Here is a 13,587-nt window from a genome sequence, read left to right as displayed (position 1 = left end):
ACAATCTTATGTTATGAATCTTACAAATTCACCTTCATCACAGTGTAACTGATAGTAACGGCAAACGTGTATCAATGAAGCTATTTATAGCTTTGCCTTATATTGAGTTTGATTCCGTTACGAGCTAGTAAAATATTTTAAACTTTACAAGTATCGTTATGCGAGCTGGATAGTGAGTACTAACAGCCATGTTAATTGTTTATATTCATACTGATAAAGTTAGTTATTTTATTACTTGTGATTCTGACATGATGTCACTACATCTGGTAAAGCTGGTAAACACGTCCGACTCTTCCAGCTGAGCGAATGGCCGGGATCGCGCGTTCATTTGTTTTGGGGGCGTGGCTTTGGAAGGAGCCGAGTAGGGAGGGAGTGGGAGTTAATGGAATAATGAGCTGTGTTTATTGTAGTCCTAAGAGGACGACAGACACTCGATTTTTATAATTTCTTTTCCAGAGTACTTACATTTTAATTATGCATTGATATATAAAGACAGTTTAAACAAATTTTGACAAAAAGTATTTTTGTGGATTTCTACCTACAATACCTTTAATTGTCCGAAAGCTTTATGTTTGGAATAATGTGAATGTGAAAATGTAGAAACAAATGAAATGTACCAGTTTTCACAAAATAAAGTAGCTCAACTGTTTTCAACATTGATAATAAGAAATGTTTCTTGAGCAACAAATCATCATATTAGAATGATTTCTAAAACATCATGTCATTGAAGCCTGGCATAAAAAAAATGCTTAAAATTCAGCTTTGCATCACAGGAAACAGGAATTAATTACATTTTTAAAATATATTAGAAATAGAAAAAAGTTATTTTAAATTGTAATATTATTTGACAATATTACTGTTTTTACTGTATTTTTTTATCAAATAAATGCAGCCTTGGTGAACACAAGAGACTTCTGCTGTGACTTCACACTTCCTGCACTTACTTTCTCCATCTCCTGTCGGAAGGTGGTGAAGACCTCGTTGCTTTTAGCGAGGGTGGTCTGAAACTCCTCAAACTTGTCCATGTACAGAGTGAGCTGCTGCTTTAACTGATGCTCCTGCTCCTTCATCAGCTCACATTTATGTCTCGACTCAGTCGCATCCTTCAGAAGCTGAACAGAGAATATAGGTCAACCAATCAGCATTATGATGACAATTTTCCTGGAGTCAAGAGTGATTAGCAGGGTTGGTTGGGTATCGTTTGAATTTTAATGATTCCGATTCTGTTTATCAATTCCAATTCTTATACCAGATTTCGATTGCAATAAAGGAAAAAAGAAAACTCGGATATCATTCAGATTTATTCTAAGTCTTCTTGCAATACCATGAACAAAATCAACAGTCTAAAAAACACTTTAACAAGGAACTTTGGCCTACGGTTTAAAAATATCATAGCAAAAACAACTAGCCTAACAAATATAAATTTCAAGCATTATTAAAAGACAAGTAAACACTCAGTAACTAAAAAATAAAAAATAAACATTAGCAATCGCACAAATAAATAAAACTGAACAAACACTTAAAATAAACAGTGTTTTAAGATTTGCAGGTATTCAGGTACAGAAACTGTTCAAATGTAAAATAACTGCATTTTATACAATGAAATGTACTTAGAAATATAGTTACAAAAGTTATTCAGTCAAGAACAGCGAGTGAATATTGTTTTTTGTTGTTTGATTAACGTTATAGAGACGACAGCAGGAATTTGAGGCTGCTGTCACTTTAAGAGCTACAGGAATCCAATATACTGTTACACATGCGTTTTCTTTATCGACGGGTAAACGTACCTATTAAGCTCACCAAAATCTACATTGAGACATTTTTAGTGCACTAGACATTGGTTTTAGTACAAGTAGTTATTTTAAAATAAAATATTAATCTCTCACACTATAATATTTCATTTTATTTTAAATGTCAAAAGTGTTTCAATTAAGATGTACATCATTAAATATAAAAAGTCTGGCTGTGCTTAATGGGTACATTTTGTACCCTTTAAGCACACCCCTGTTCCCAATAAGCTCACAACATGTTTTATGTTTATTTTAAGCAACCTTTTTAAAGAATAATTGAAAAATGTTTTATTTGAAGATACAGAGTCAACCACAAAAGCAACAGAACTCTAAAATCAAGCACAGATTCTAAAAGATCAGATCTGGTACTCCACTTGTGTTTAAAGCGCAACTTACCCAACTGGTGATGTCAGAAGTAGCGAAGTGTGTCATGGTGTAGCGTAAATATCAGCAGTGTGTAACAATACTCGCATAAGTTGCGCTTTAGACTTAAGTTGAATCCGTATGCTAGTTTGACCATAAGCTAGTTACTTTACTTCATAAACTTTGAAATATGAATATTTTTGTTACACAAACTCATGGCTTTGCTTCAGAAGGCCTTTATTAACCCCCCAGAGCAGTGTGGAGCACTTTTATTATGGATAGATACACTTTTATGATGATGGTTGGACTTTTATCATGATAGATGCACTTTTACGATGGATGGATGCACTTTTTTGAGCTTCAAACTGATGGTTGCAATTCACTGCCATTATAAAGCTCGGAAGTGTCAGGGTGTTTATTAATATAACTCCGATTGTATTCTTCTGAAAGAAGAAAGTCATATACACCTATGGCTTGAGGGTGAGTAAATCATGGGGTAATTTTTATTTTAAAGTGAACTACTCCTTTAAACACCTCTGGTTTATAGCAATATAGCTATGTCTGTGATTGGCTACAATGATCAACGCTTCAAAACATGTCTTCACCGCGCGCTTTTCTTATCAGTGTTTGAAAGCAGGCGTCTATCAGAGGATCCCTAATATATCCACTGATAAACTGATCCGCTGATAGACGCCTGCTTTCAAACGCCTGCTTTCCCGTGTGTATGTGTAAGAGCTCTGAAGTCTTTATATCAGAATAGACTATAATTCTGTCTAGATTTTGTCATCTCAAGGCTGTCAAAAAAATAAGTTATTAATTATCTTATAAAGATTAATTTAAAGTGTCAACCATCATTTAATATTAAAGTCTGTTTATGAGGTATTTACATAGGCGTTGGGCTGTGGCGGAGAAGGAATTTCCCTTGCGGTAATTTTGAGTGGCTCAGTAGCGCGATATGCGGTTTTACCGCCATTTAATTATTTATATTTATTTGTTGCTATATAAATACGTGTTATGATGTGGTCAGCATACACAAAAACAATGTAACTGAATCTAAACAGCGTCTCTGCGCATTGAAAGACTGTCACTCAGCGTGCAGTTGTTATGCCAACGGACTGTCTTTGAGTGAGTCATTAAACCGTTCATTCAACATTCACGTTCAAAAAAGCTGATTCCTTAAGTGATAGATGTAATGAAACAAGGTTAATTATTTTTTAACTTTGAGCTCCACTTTTCAAGGCTCAGCTGGCCAGCAATGCTTCACTTTTGGGCAAAGCTGAAGCAATGCTTCACTTAATAGAGACCAATGGCATTGATTCAATGCGTGACTCGCTGGTTTCCCCCACGGCTTCTTCATGCTGTGTAAAGCTGACCAGCGCTGACGCCATTCATGGTAAATACCCTTACACGTTAAAAGGATGATAGCCTACGACAAATATTTCGCTTTCCTTGGAAATGGCAACCTTTTCACGAATATACATGACTTGACTTCAAAGACAGACGCAGGTAATCGCACGCGCTCAGTCGATCACATTCACTGTCTGTTTAAGCTTAAGTCCAAATCCACGAATCCTCTGTACAAATCACCATGATAAACAGTCTTGTTATCATTATTAACTTATTTAACATTCAATACACATGGTACGAACTACGAAGGGTGGCCTTATGAAAAAAGAAAATGCGGTTGCTGCGGTTACTTGCATTCCTCTGCGGATCGCCTGTCAGTAGCGCGGTACTGCAATATTGCGGTTATCGCGACAGCCCTACATAGGCGTTCAATGTGGATGAGCTTAAAGGGAGCACACTGAGGCTTAATTGGAGCAGCAACAATTTTGAATTAATAAATATTACGTGAAATTTAAAGGACAATATTTTGCTAAATAAATAATCTAGGTCATGTATCACTTTAATACATATCTTAATATGAACAACTATTATTTACAATATCTGTAAAATTATACTTTTTCTAATTGATGTCACACTGAAGCTCTGTGATTTTCATTGTAGTGCACCCTTTAAGCTCACCTTACAATAATATGAAATATTATTAAAATTAAAGCAGTGTAAAATCACAGACCATCAATAAACTGTACATTTATAACATTTTGGATTTAAAAGTACAAGCCATTAATGCCTGTGAAGTAATATATTAGTGTAGCACACAATCTTATACAGCTAGTAAGGTAACTATGTTCTGTAGCATCTGCGTTATGTTACTAAAACTATCTTTTGGATCTATCGCAATTATTTCCCACATCCATGTCACAGGTTATAATATGCAAAGGTCTAAACATTAATCTCTTAATTTCGCAGCAAGTAGTTATACTAACCCAAAATAAAGGCTTAAACATTTTAAAAAATGGTGAAAGTTTTCAGACAGCTTTCAAAATGGCCACCAGACAGTGTGAACACACATAGACCCATATCTCAGTGTGCAATGGTCTGATTTGCTTGAAATTACAGGAGGTATGTAGTAACAAACATATCAATTGGTTAAGACATCAAGTAGGATAAACCATTATTTTTTTCTTATTCTAATCTGAGCTGAAATATGGAAGTGTGCTTAATGGGTACTTGAGCTTAATAGGTACGTTTACCCTGGTTATGTTTACGCAAGACATAACCGACTGTTATGAGAATATTTTGAGTGTGATTTGCTGATTTTTGTGTGCATTTGTCCATTCAATTGCAAAAAATAAACGAAAGGAAGAAAACTTAGTGGAGTATCACGCATTATACAGTATGAGAGGTGGCTTTTTTTGCGCACATTTTTGGATATGTGTGCAGCACAGAAAACAGCGCACGGGTCTTCTTGCACTTGAATGGTTTATATAGTCATATTAAGTCATATTAAAATGCACACAAAGTAATCGATAAGAGGAATAAAAATTTTCTAACAATTATCTGATTCCTGACTTACAGAATTAGAATCGATTTTTGATTCCCAACCCTACTGTTTAGTCACATGCAAGACTGCACAATTAATCGCAATTTCCATGTAATCGCCCTTAAACCGATTTGGCTTATCGCGATTTTGAAATCGCAAAGGCTGCGATTATTTTTTATGCGCAGCTTGTCATTGATGTATCGTTACGGCTCTGTAAACGGTGCTCCTTCTAAAAGCACTGAGTTTGAGTCACTTATATCGTGCATTTGAAAAAGCAACACGCGTCAAACATCTTTCGAAACATGAGAAGCATTTATGAACCTCTTGTCCAACAAAATACAACATTTAATAACATGCTTTTACTCAAAACTCACTTCATAACGACATTTGAGCTTCCTTCTGTGAGATGATGTGGCTTTTTACACAGAATAAGGCAGTCGTGTGTAGGGTTGGGTACTGAAAGGCGGTGCCAATAGGGAACCGGTTCCGAAGTAAACGGTAATAACAAGACCGAATAAGAAAGAAAATTTCGGTGCCTAACTTTTTTTTACAGCCCCCTAGTGTTCCAGCGTCAACTTGTGTGACATCAGTGCCGCTACACGGCACACTTGTTGAACTGATAGCGAGGGGATTAATAAAGATGCCGAAGGCAAAATGCTCCAAGGTTTGGCTGCATTTCACGTGTAAAATTACACGACAGAACGCCCTCTCTGTGCTGATTGTCTGAAGCCCATATAGAATCACGCCAATTCATTGGCTGATGGCGCGGGCGCCGCCTCGACGCTCTTACATCGCCATATTATATTGGAGCGCGCCATCTGCTCCTCAGATTTGTCTGCCGAAAAAGGAAGCTTGTCGGCAGCGGGAGGAGCTTGGCAGCCAACGCAGCGTCTCATTCCCTATTCAGAGAACATAGGTTACACCAACCAGAGACGTTCTCTTTCATAGGTTCACTCAACGCTTCGTAGCCAAGACGCAGTGGGAACGAAATACCAACTGTATTGTGTCTGCGTGAGAGCGCCTTCTGGCTTTCAGATGTAGCAGCATTTACTACCAATCAGCCGCACTGCACTGACAAACTGCGCAAAAAATAAGTACGGTTTCATTGCGATTATTTCTGCAGCCCTTGTCACATGGTTTTTATTAGCTTAGATGACTGGCTCAAATAAACTTGGTTGCAGAAGTGACCAAACATGCTAGATTTCATGTCTCATACTTCAGGTGGTTTCACGCCAACCAAGCAACTGCCATTGTTATGAATAGTAATGCTAAAGGATAGCATTACCCACATATTACAGATCCCCTTGGCTTGAAGTACCAATCCTTCAGGATTAAGCCCAGCTCAAAAACAGCATTAGGATTATTACAAGGATACTCACAAACTCTCTTTCTCTCTGCTGTTTCTCCTCCACCTCTCGCATTAGTTCAGCCGTCCGCTGGAGTTTAGCGTCCACCAGCTGCTGCTGCAGTTCCTTGTGTTTGAACACCTTGTCGATGTGCTGGGTAAAGACAAATGTCACATTCATATTATTCTTCAAAACATCAAAAAATCTTCAAAAGATGTGCAAGGATTCCAGTGCCATCAATCTCTAGATATTTTAGCTATAGAAAAAGTCCATTATGCTGTTTGATACTGCAAACTAGTATTTGTCGTCATATAATTAGGGCTTAAAACATCATATGCTGAAACTATTGTTTTTGTAGGGATTTTTAGGGCTTCAAGTGCAAAATGCTGTAGCAAATGAGATTGGACCATAGTTTGCGCTATAATTGTTAAAGATTTAAAAACCATATATTTCCTTAGTGAATTGCCTGTATTTGCTTTAAATGGTCTTTTCCATCTATAATGTAGGTGGTTACAGGCTTGCTAAATAAAACGTTATACTTTTTTTGTATGTGCTTAAAACACTTGAACCCTGTTAATTGCTGCTTGCATCTATATTTTTAATTAATTGTAATCATAAACGCACTGCTTCGTAGTGCAAATATCTAGTTCAGTAATGAAACTCTAGAGGGCGCATGTTGATGGTCAATTGATGCGAATTTTACATAACAGGTCCCTTTTAAAAAAAGAATCTGCTCAACTTTTACTCAAAGCCTGAAACACCATGACCAATTTTAAAATATTTTTATTTGTGATAAACTCACAAGTTTCTGAATCCACATTAAAGCCTGATAAAACGATCATATGCACTACCTGTTAAAAGTTTGGAATAATCAATATTTCTTAAAGCTGCTGTGTAATAGTGATAAATATATTATTAGAATTTAAAATCTTTTTTTCAATTTGAATACACTTTAAAATGACATTTATTCCTGTGACAGCAAAGCTGAATTTCCATCATTACTCCAGTCTTCAGTGCCACATGATCTTTCCGAAATCATTCTAATATGCAGATTTTCTGCTCTATTAATAATAGTTCATATTATAAATGTTGATAACAATATTTTGGACAATATTAATGTTTTTACTGTATTTTTGATCAAATAAATGCTGCCTTGTGAGCATTAAAGCACTTGTGAGCATTAAATCACCGGCAATGTACGTTACGCATAATCCTGCATACATAGATGTGATTATGTGTTTAATTCAGAGAACCAGCTGCATCATAATGATTTCATTTGAGGTCGCACATTTGGAACGAGCTCAACATGCAAAACATCTCTGAGGACACTGCATGTCTGAGGAACACGTTTAGAATTAAGCAAATATAATGTAAAACCATGAAATGAAACAGCAGCAAATATTCTTGGCGGTCACATGTCCACCAACCCAACCAGCCACGACTACTAAAATGTCATATCTCAGAAGCAATATGAATGAATAAAACACCTCAACATTTACAGAGTACAGAACAAATGAAACCTCTGCACTTCATAATTCTCAAAGGACTTAACCAGAGCATAACAGCAATTTCACATATTTGACAGATGTTGCCTCACCTCCTCCCTGAGTTCGTACTGCTCAATGAGCTTCTTGAGTTTCTCAGCCAGCTCCATGTTCTCCTGCCGCAGTTTGCTGTTATGCAAATTGTGCTGCTCCATCTGGGCCTCAATCTCATTGAGCGTCATCTGGAAGTGCAACGTCGCCTCTTTGCGCCGTTCCTCGTACTCCCTGAACCGCTGAGAGTTCTCCTCCTGTTATCACAATGGTTATCTGGGTAAACTTAAGCCTGGGACACACCAAGCCAATTTCAAAAACCAACGATGTTGTCGCCTCGTGTCGGCTGAGTCTGGACCAAAAAGCTGCACACTATAGTCGTGCTAGACTGCAAACTAGCACTTGCTTTCTGAGCCTCCGTGTCTATCAATACAGTCTATATTTGCCCTTCAAAAGGAGAAACCGAAACAAGGATATAAAAGATGATACACGAAATGTAAAAAAAGCAGCGCTTGTTTACCATTTTGAATATCAGTTATATTGGTAACTTTCTTCATTTTAAGCAGCTCATCATGTTATGAAAATATCTGCGTTTTGGAATGCTCGGGTAGGTTAACATAATATAATAGATCAGCCTTCTGTCTGTGCCGTCTTGACTTACTTGCTCTCTTTCGCTTTAAAGGTCCCCTGAAATAATTTTTTTTTTTCTTGCTTTAAGTATGAATATGTTCGCCTTAAGGTTATGAATAAGCTGGTGTGTTCCATAAAAATGACAAAATTCGCATTTAGGAGATATAAGCATTCAAAACTTACAGTCTCTCACTTCGCGTAATGGATCGCGTATTTTTATGACGTCACCGCGGACTTCAGCTTCTCATCACATCTTCTGTCCAATCAAATGCTCTCTAGAATCTAAAGCATCCCGCCCCCTATGCTATAAATACCACCTGGCCCAGGGCAATCTTTGACTAGTAGTGGGAAGTTCGGATCATTTTACTGAATCGGATCTTTGAATCTAGTTCATCAAAATGAACGAATCTTTTTTTGAGTCATTTCGTTAATTTCAGCACAATGTATTTAAAATGTTACATGTTAATAGCCAAATTCCCCAAACACATCAAATGTTGATCGCATTTAGAATAAGAAAAAAATGGCAATGCAAGGAAAAGGCCAAATTATGAGAAACAGAATTGATTAATTAATTTATCTGGGTCTTCAGGCTCTGCAGTCTGTTAGTTTACTTCTCCTCCTGATCTGAATCATTCGTTCATCCCGTGACATCCTCATAAACTGAGCTATGCAGTCGATACCGGATACAGAATTGTTCATCTTTTGAGTCTTCGGGTTCGAATCATTCGTTTATCACGAGACAAAAGAACGAAATACTCAGAATAAGACCCGAAGACTCGAGAGATGAACTAATCATTCCTCTATCCGGTACTGATAGCATAGCTTCTATGGGACTGACAGGATAGAACGAAAGACTCAGACCCGAACCCGAAGACTCAAGAGGTGAAGTAATCTTTTCTCTTTCCAGTACAGAACCTATAGGATGTTGCGCATGCGCGGTCAACACAAAATGAACGAATCACTCTGAGACAACTCGGTAGTCCCGAGTTATATTAAAGATTCGTTCAAAATGAATGAATCGTTCATGACTGACCCATCACTATCTTTGACACGTCACAGAGCAATACGGGTTGGAGATGTGTGCTCAGTTGCTCAAACACTCAAGTTTTATTCCGTTTGCCAACTATATGTTTGTTAAGAATTAAATGGCTAGAATTTATTCACACCTCTACTATTGAATTCAACGTATCATCAGCGCTCGGATTCGCTTCCAGGGTGCTGTCAAGTACGACTTGCAGTCTGTGAGGTAAACTAAACGCTATTGGCTATTTGAAAAGGGTGAGGAGCCATTCAAATATGTCCCACCTTAGCTTCCAGTTTCAGTTGAAATTTTGTCAATGCATCATACAAAACTGCGCGTTCCAAGGCACTTTAATTCTCAGTGGACCTTTAATTCTCGTGCACTGACTCGTTCACTAAACTGAATATCCAATCAGAGTTCCCACTCTCACCAATGGCCCCAATGCAGATTCAACATGCTGAATCGGGCAAACTGCCACCGACTTGAGCCTGACGAGAGCGGACGCGTGGAAGACACCACAAAAACTAGCCTGACAGACGCTCGCTGACCGTCGGCTTGGTGTGTCCCTGCCTTAAGGCCAACATGAATCTTTAAATCAAATGTGCATGACCTCTGGTGGCTCTACCTTCAGGGTCTTGTTATGGCGCTGAAGCTCCCTGCAAAGACTCTCCAGTTTGCTGCGTGCCAGGACGGCCTTGCTGTGCTCGCTCTGCAGGTGGATCTTCTCCTTCAGCACCTGGTTCTGCTTCTTCTGCAACACCTTCACCTGTTTTTGCATGCTGCGACTCTCCTCCAGCTGTCCCAGGAAGACACATTAGTATTTAGTCATGCACTGATATTTCAGCAACACAAAATATTCAGTCGAAACGAATTGACTGTTTCAACGTCTATTTAATGCACACATTGAGGATTCAATGTCTATTTCATGCACACAATGAGGAAAAGCTAAAGTAGCAAAACATGTCAGAAATGTGGACCAAAAATATGCTTAGGTATTGGTCAGCTAAAATATTGAGGTGGCTCACTGCCAAAAAAACAAGTTATTAATTTATCACCAGTGAACACGATATCCTGAACACTATACCAAATTCAATTGAAAGATTCCTTTAGCTCAAACAGTAAAACATGGTGCTAGCAATGGCAAGGTTATGGGTGCGATTCCCTAATCCTTAAAGTGTCACTCCACACATTTGCATTAAGATTTCCATTGTTAGAAATCCAGTCATACTATTGAATGGTCGTGCAACACTCTGTTTCATTTTCCCCTGAGATGAGAGAAATCCTCTATTAACCTTTTTCACTTCCTCCTACAATGACGCAAAAACCGTCATTTTACGTCATTGTAGGAGGAAGTGTAAAAGGGGGGGATTTCTGTGAAGACTAAAATCACTAGTTCCCACCCTTTCAAACCCGCCCATAGGGGGTTGGACCTAATGCGCCAACAGACCTATTACAGATCAGTGCCGGTGCGTTTGATTTCACCGGCAGAAACTTTTTGAAAATATGGACGAAGGTACTGAATACGCAGACGGATGCATTATGGAGGATCTGGATTTTGACGAAGTTATGGTAGAAACGGATGTTCGTGGCTACCTTTATGAGCCACCGTATAGCGACGAGCAGCTGAGGGCTATGGAGGAACAGGAGGCGGCTGAAGCTGCTGTCACCACAGCCGACGAGACGAGGACGAGGAGCCCGCAATGGCTCGAGCTGGGGCAGATTGGTGGTGCCTGTGCTCTCACTGTGCGCCAATGGACACAGAACAAGAGTCTGTCTGTTGCCGAGAATTCCCGCGGTGCTACGGAATCGGAGGATGACACGGACGTGTGTGTTGTTGCTCACCCGAGTTTCGCACCCCATATGGATAGCGGCGTCCTGGAGACCTACTTTAGAATACCTAACGTCAACTGGCAACGTCAGCCAAAGCCTACAGGGTCAAATGGTCGTCTTTCTGTAAAGTAAGTTTATTTTCATTTTGTTAACACGCTAACGTGGCAGGTTCATTGCACAAATATCTTGCAGTTAAGCTAGCTACTGTAGTGGGAGTGGTCTGCGGAGCTGAGCATTGCAATGCACTATGGGGATGGTTGTCTACAATCCACAAGCACTAAAAAGTCATTTTCTGACTTTAATCGGCCAAGAAGGTCCCAAATTAGAAATTTATGATACTATTCTACTACATATATGATCCACTTTCAATACATATTAATTTCTCCACCGGTGGAATGACCCTTTAAATGTGAGTCACTTTGGATAAAATCATCTTCCAAATCCATAAATGTAAAAGTAATTTATTAATTTAAGTTAACCAATTAACCAAATTGAATTACCAAAACTTTATTTTCAGTTTTCAGCTAAATTAAAACGTACATTTTGTTTCACTAAAAAAGGCATTTCAGCACGTCACTATTACTATGTCATACTACATGAATTGTATAATACTTTGTGCAGCTATTTCATTTTCACTTTTGTTGTATGAAGCGAAAAAAAGAGCAGCTCTTTTTGAATATCTCATTTTGTCCTCAATGAAGGAAGTAAATCATCCAAAATAAATTTGGATTGCACATTACGTTTCTGAGTGAACCCTCTCTGTAAAGACATTAATTACGAAATATGTCTATTGTTGTGCGATATCATTTCTTTAACCCCAAATACATACCAGGTCTGCATATTTCTTACAAAGGGCAGCAAGTTTCTCTTCTGGGGTGGCTAAAGTATGAAGCGCCTGCATCAGCAACAAAACCTCTTTGCCTATAACAACAAAGGAAGAATAATGCATATAATAACCTGTTAAAACAAGTCATCCTATCACAACTTAGAAAAAAATAACGCCTTAAAGTAATTTGGCCTTGTTTATTTATTGCATTAAACCTGAAACATTCTTTTAATGGTAAATACTAACCGAAGGATTTTTGGTCCTTGGTTTTCTCAGCGTTAGGGTCCAACTCCCCATCGAGGGGGTCAGGGTTGCTATCTTCCCTTCCTGGCGTCTCCCCTCTTTCCTCCTCCCTGCTCACCAGCCCCACAAAATCTTCCATGTTATCCTGGGATGGAGTCTCCACATCCAGAGGTGAACTGCTCCCTTCAACGAGTCCTCTGGCCTCTAAACCACAGACCCCGATGATTTCCTCCATGACTTTAGTGCCCTGATGGTGTAAATGCATTAAAACGTTTGAGATTAATTTAAGTTAACCAAGCTAACACTGACATTAACCCCTGACTCACTGCAACTAAGTTGATTTAAGTGACATATTGCGCATTCAATACAAAGATGTCTGTTCAAGTACATTGGCCAAATTTTTATAGCAAACAGAGCCAAGTGCAAACAAACTCAGTATATACAGGAACAGATAGATAAACACGTGCTGCACAGCCTGCACACAGCCACACGCGAATCTGGCAGGCTCAAATCCCAGTAAGCTCCCTACATAGGCAGCATTTAAGGGACATCTCACGCGTCTGAAATGAAGCTAACCTCACAAGGGTTTGACTTTGAGCCACAGCCAGAAAGTTATATTATAACCAGAACAAGCTAAATTCGAGGGAACGGGTTAAGACATGAACAAATGAGACCAATGAGGCATTTATTCAAAGCACGTGCCAACTAATAATCTGTGCAACAGAAAATGCGTCAACACTGACCGTTACATTTATGAATATGAAATTATTAAAATTCAAGCATACGTAGCTTTCCTACCATATACTAGCAGTCTATATTGTTTATTTATAAAGATAATTAATTCTCATGTTAAATTTTATGGCAAGACAAACCCCTAACTGAGTGAAAAACGAGCCTCATGTTCATCAATTTCCCTGGGTTGAGAGTTTAAAATACTATTTATTAAGGATATCAAAACTCAGATAAAATATTAAAACCAAAAATAATACTGTCGTGAAATAAGTAAAGCTGTAAACCTCAGGCTAACTCGCTAACTCCACATTTACGTTACCCTGTTCAACACACACACATGCGCATACATTCAACACATTAACGTATTATCTTATCACTGATTCA

At 38.4% G+C, this 13,587-nt stretch overlaps 1 protein-coding gene across 3 annotated transcripts in view; it reads right to left on the bottom strand.

Annotated features, from left to right (window-relative positions):
* The window catches only part of txlng (taxilin gamma), a 32,536-nt gene that overhangs the window by 18,592 nt on the left and 357 nt on the right, over positions 1–13,587 (bottom strand). For 2 of the 3 annotated variants that reach the window (XM_077202890.1, XM_077202891.1), the window contains exons 2-7: positions 12,475–12,718; positions 12,232–12,323; positions 10,198–10,368; positions 7,984–8,178; positions 6,420–6,539; positions 945–1,112 (exon numbers count right to left, since the gene is read on the bottom strand). In XM_077202890.1, the coding sequence (XP_077059005.1) occupies positions 945–1,112; positions 6,420–6,539; positions 7,984–8,178; positions 10,198–10,368; positions 12,232–12,323; positions 12,475–12,718 (990 nt within the window). Of the gene's footprint in view, positions 1–944; positions 1,113–6,419; positions 6,540–7,983; positions 8,179–10,197; positions 10,369–12,231; positions 12,324–12,474; positions 12,719–12,797; positions 12,884–13,587 lie in introns of those variants that run through there. The other variant, XM_077202892.1, reaches the window with a different exon arrangement.

Source organism: Siphateles boraxobius, unplaced genomic scaffold (assembly GCF_051911475.1).
Source record: "Siphateles boraxobius isolate OS27281-9 unplaced genomic scaffold, OSU_SipBor_1 5, whole genome shotgun sequence".
NCBI lineage: Eukaryota > Metazoa > Chordata > Actinopteri > Cypriniformes > Leuciscidae > Siphateles > Siphateles boraxobius.
This window is presented reverse-complemented; position numbering and strand designations above follow the sequence as displayed.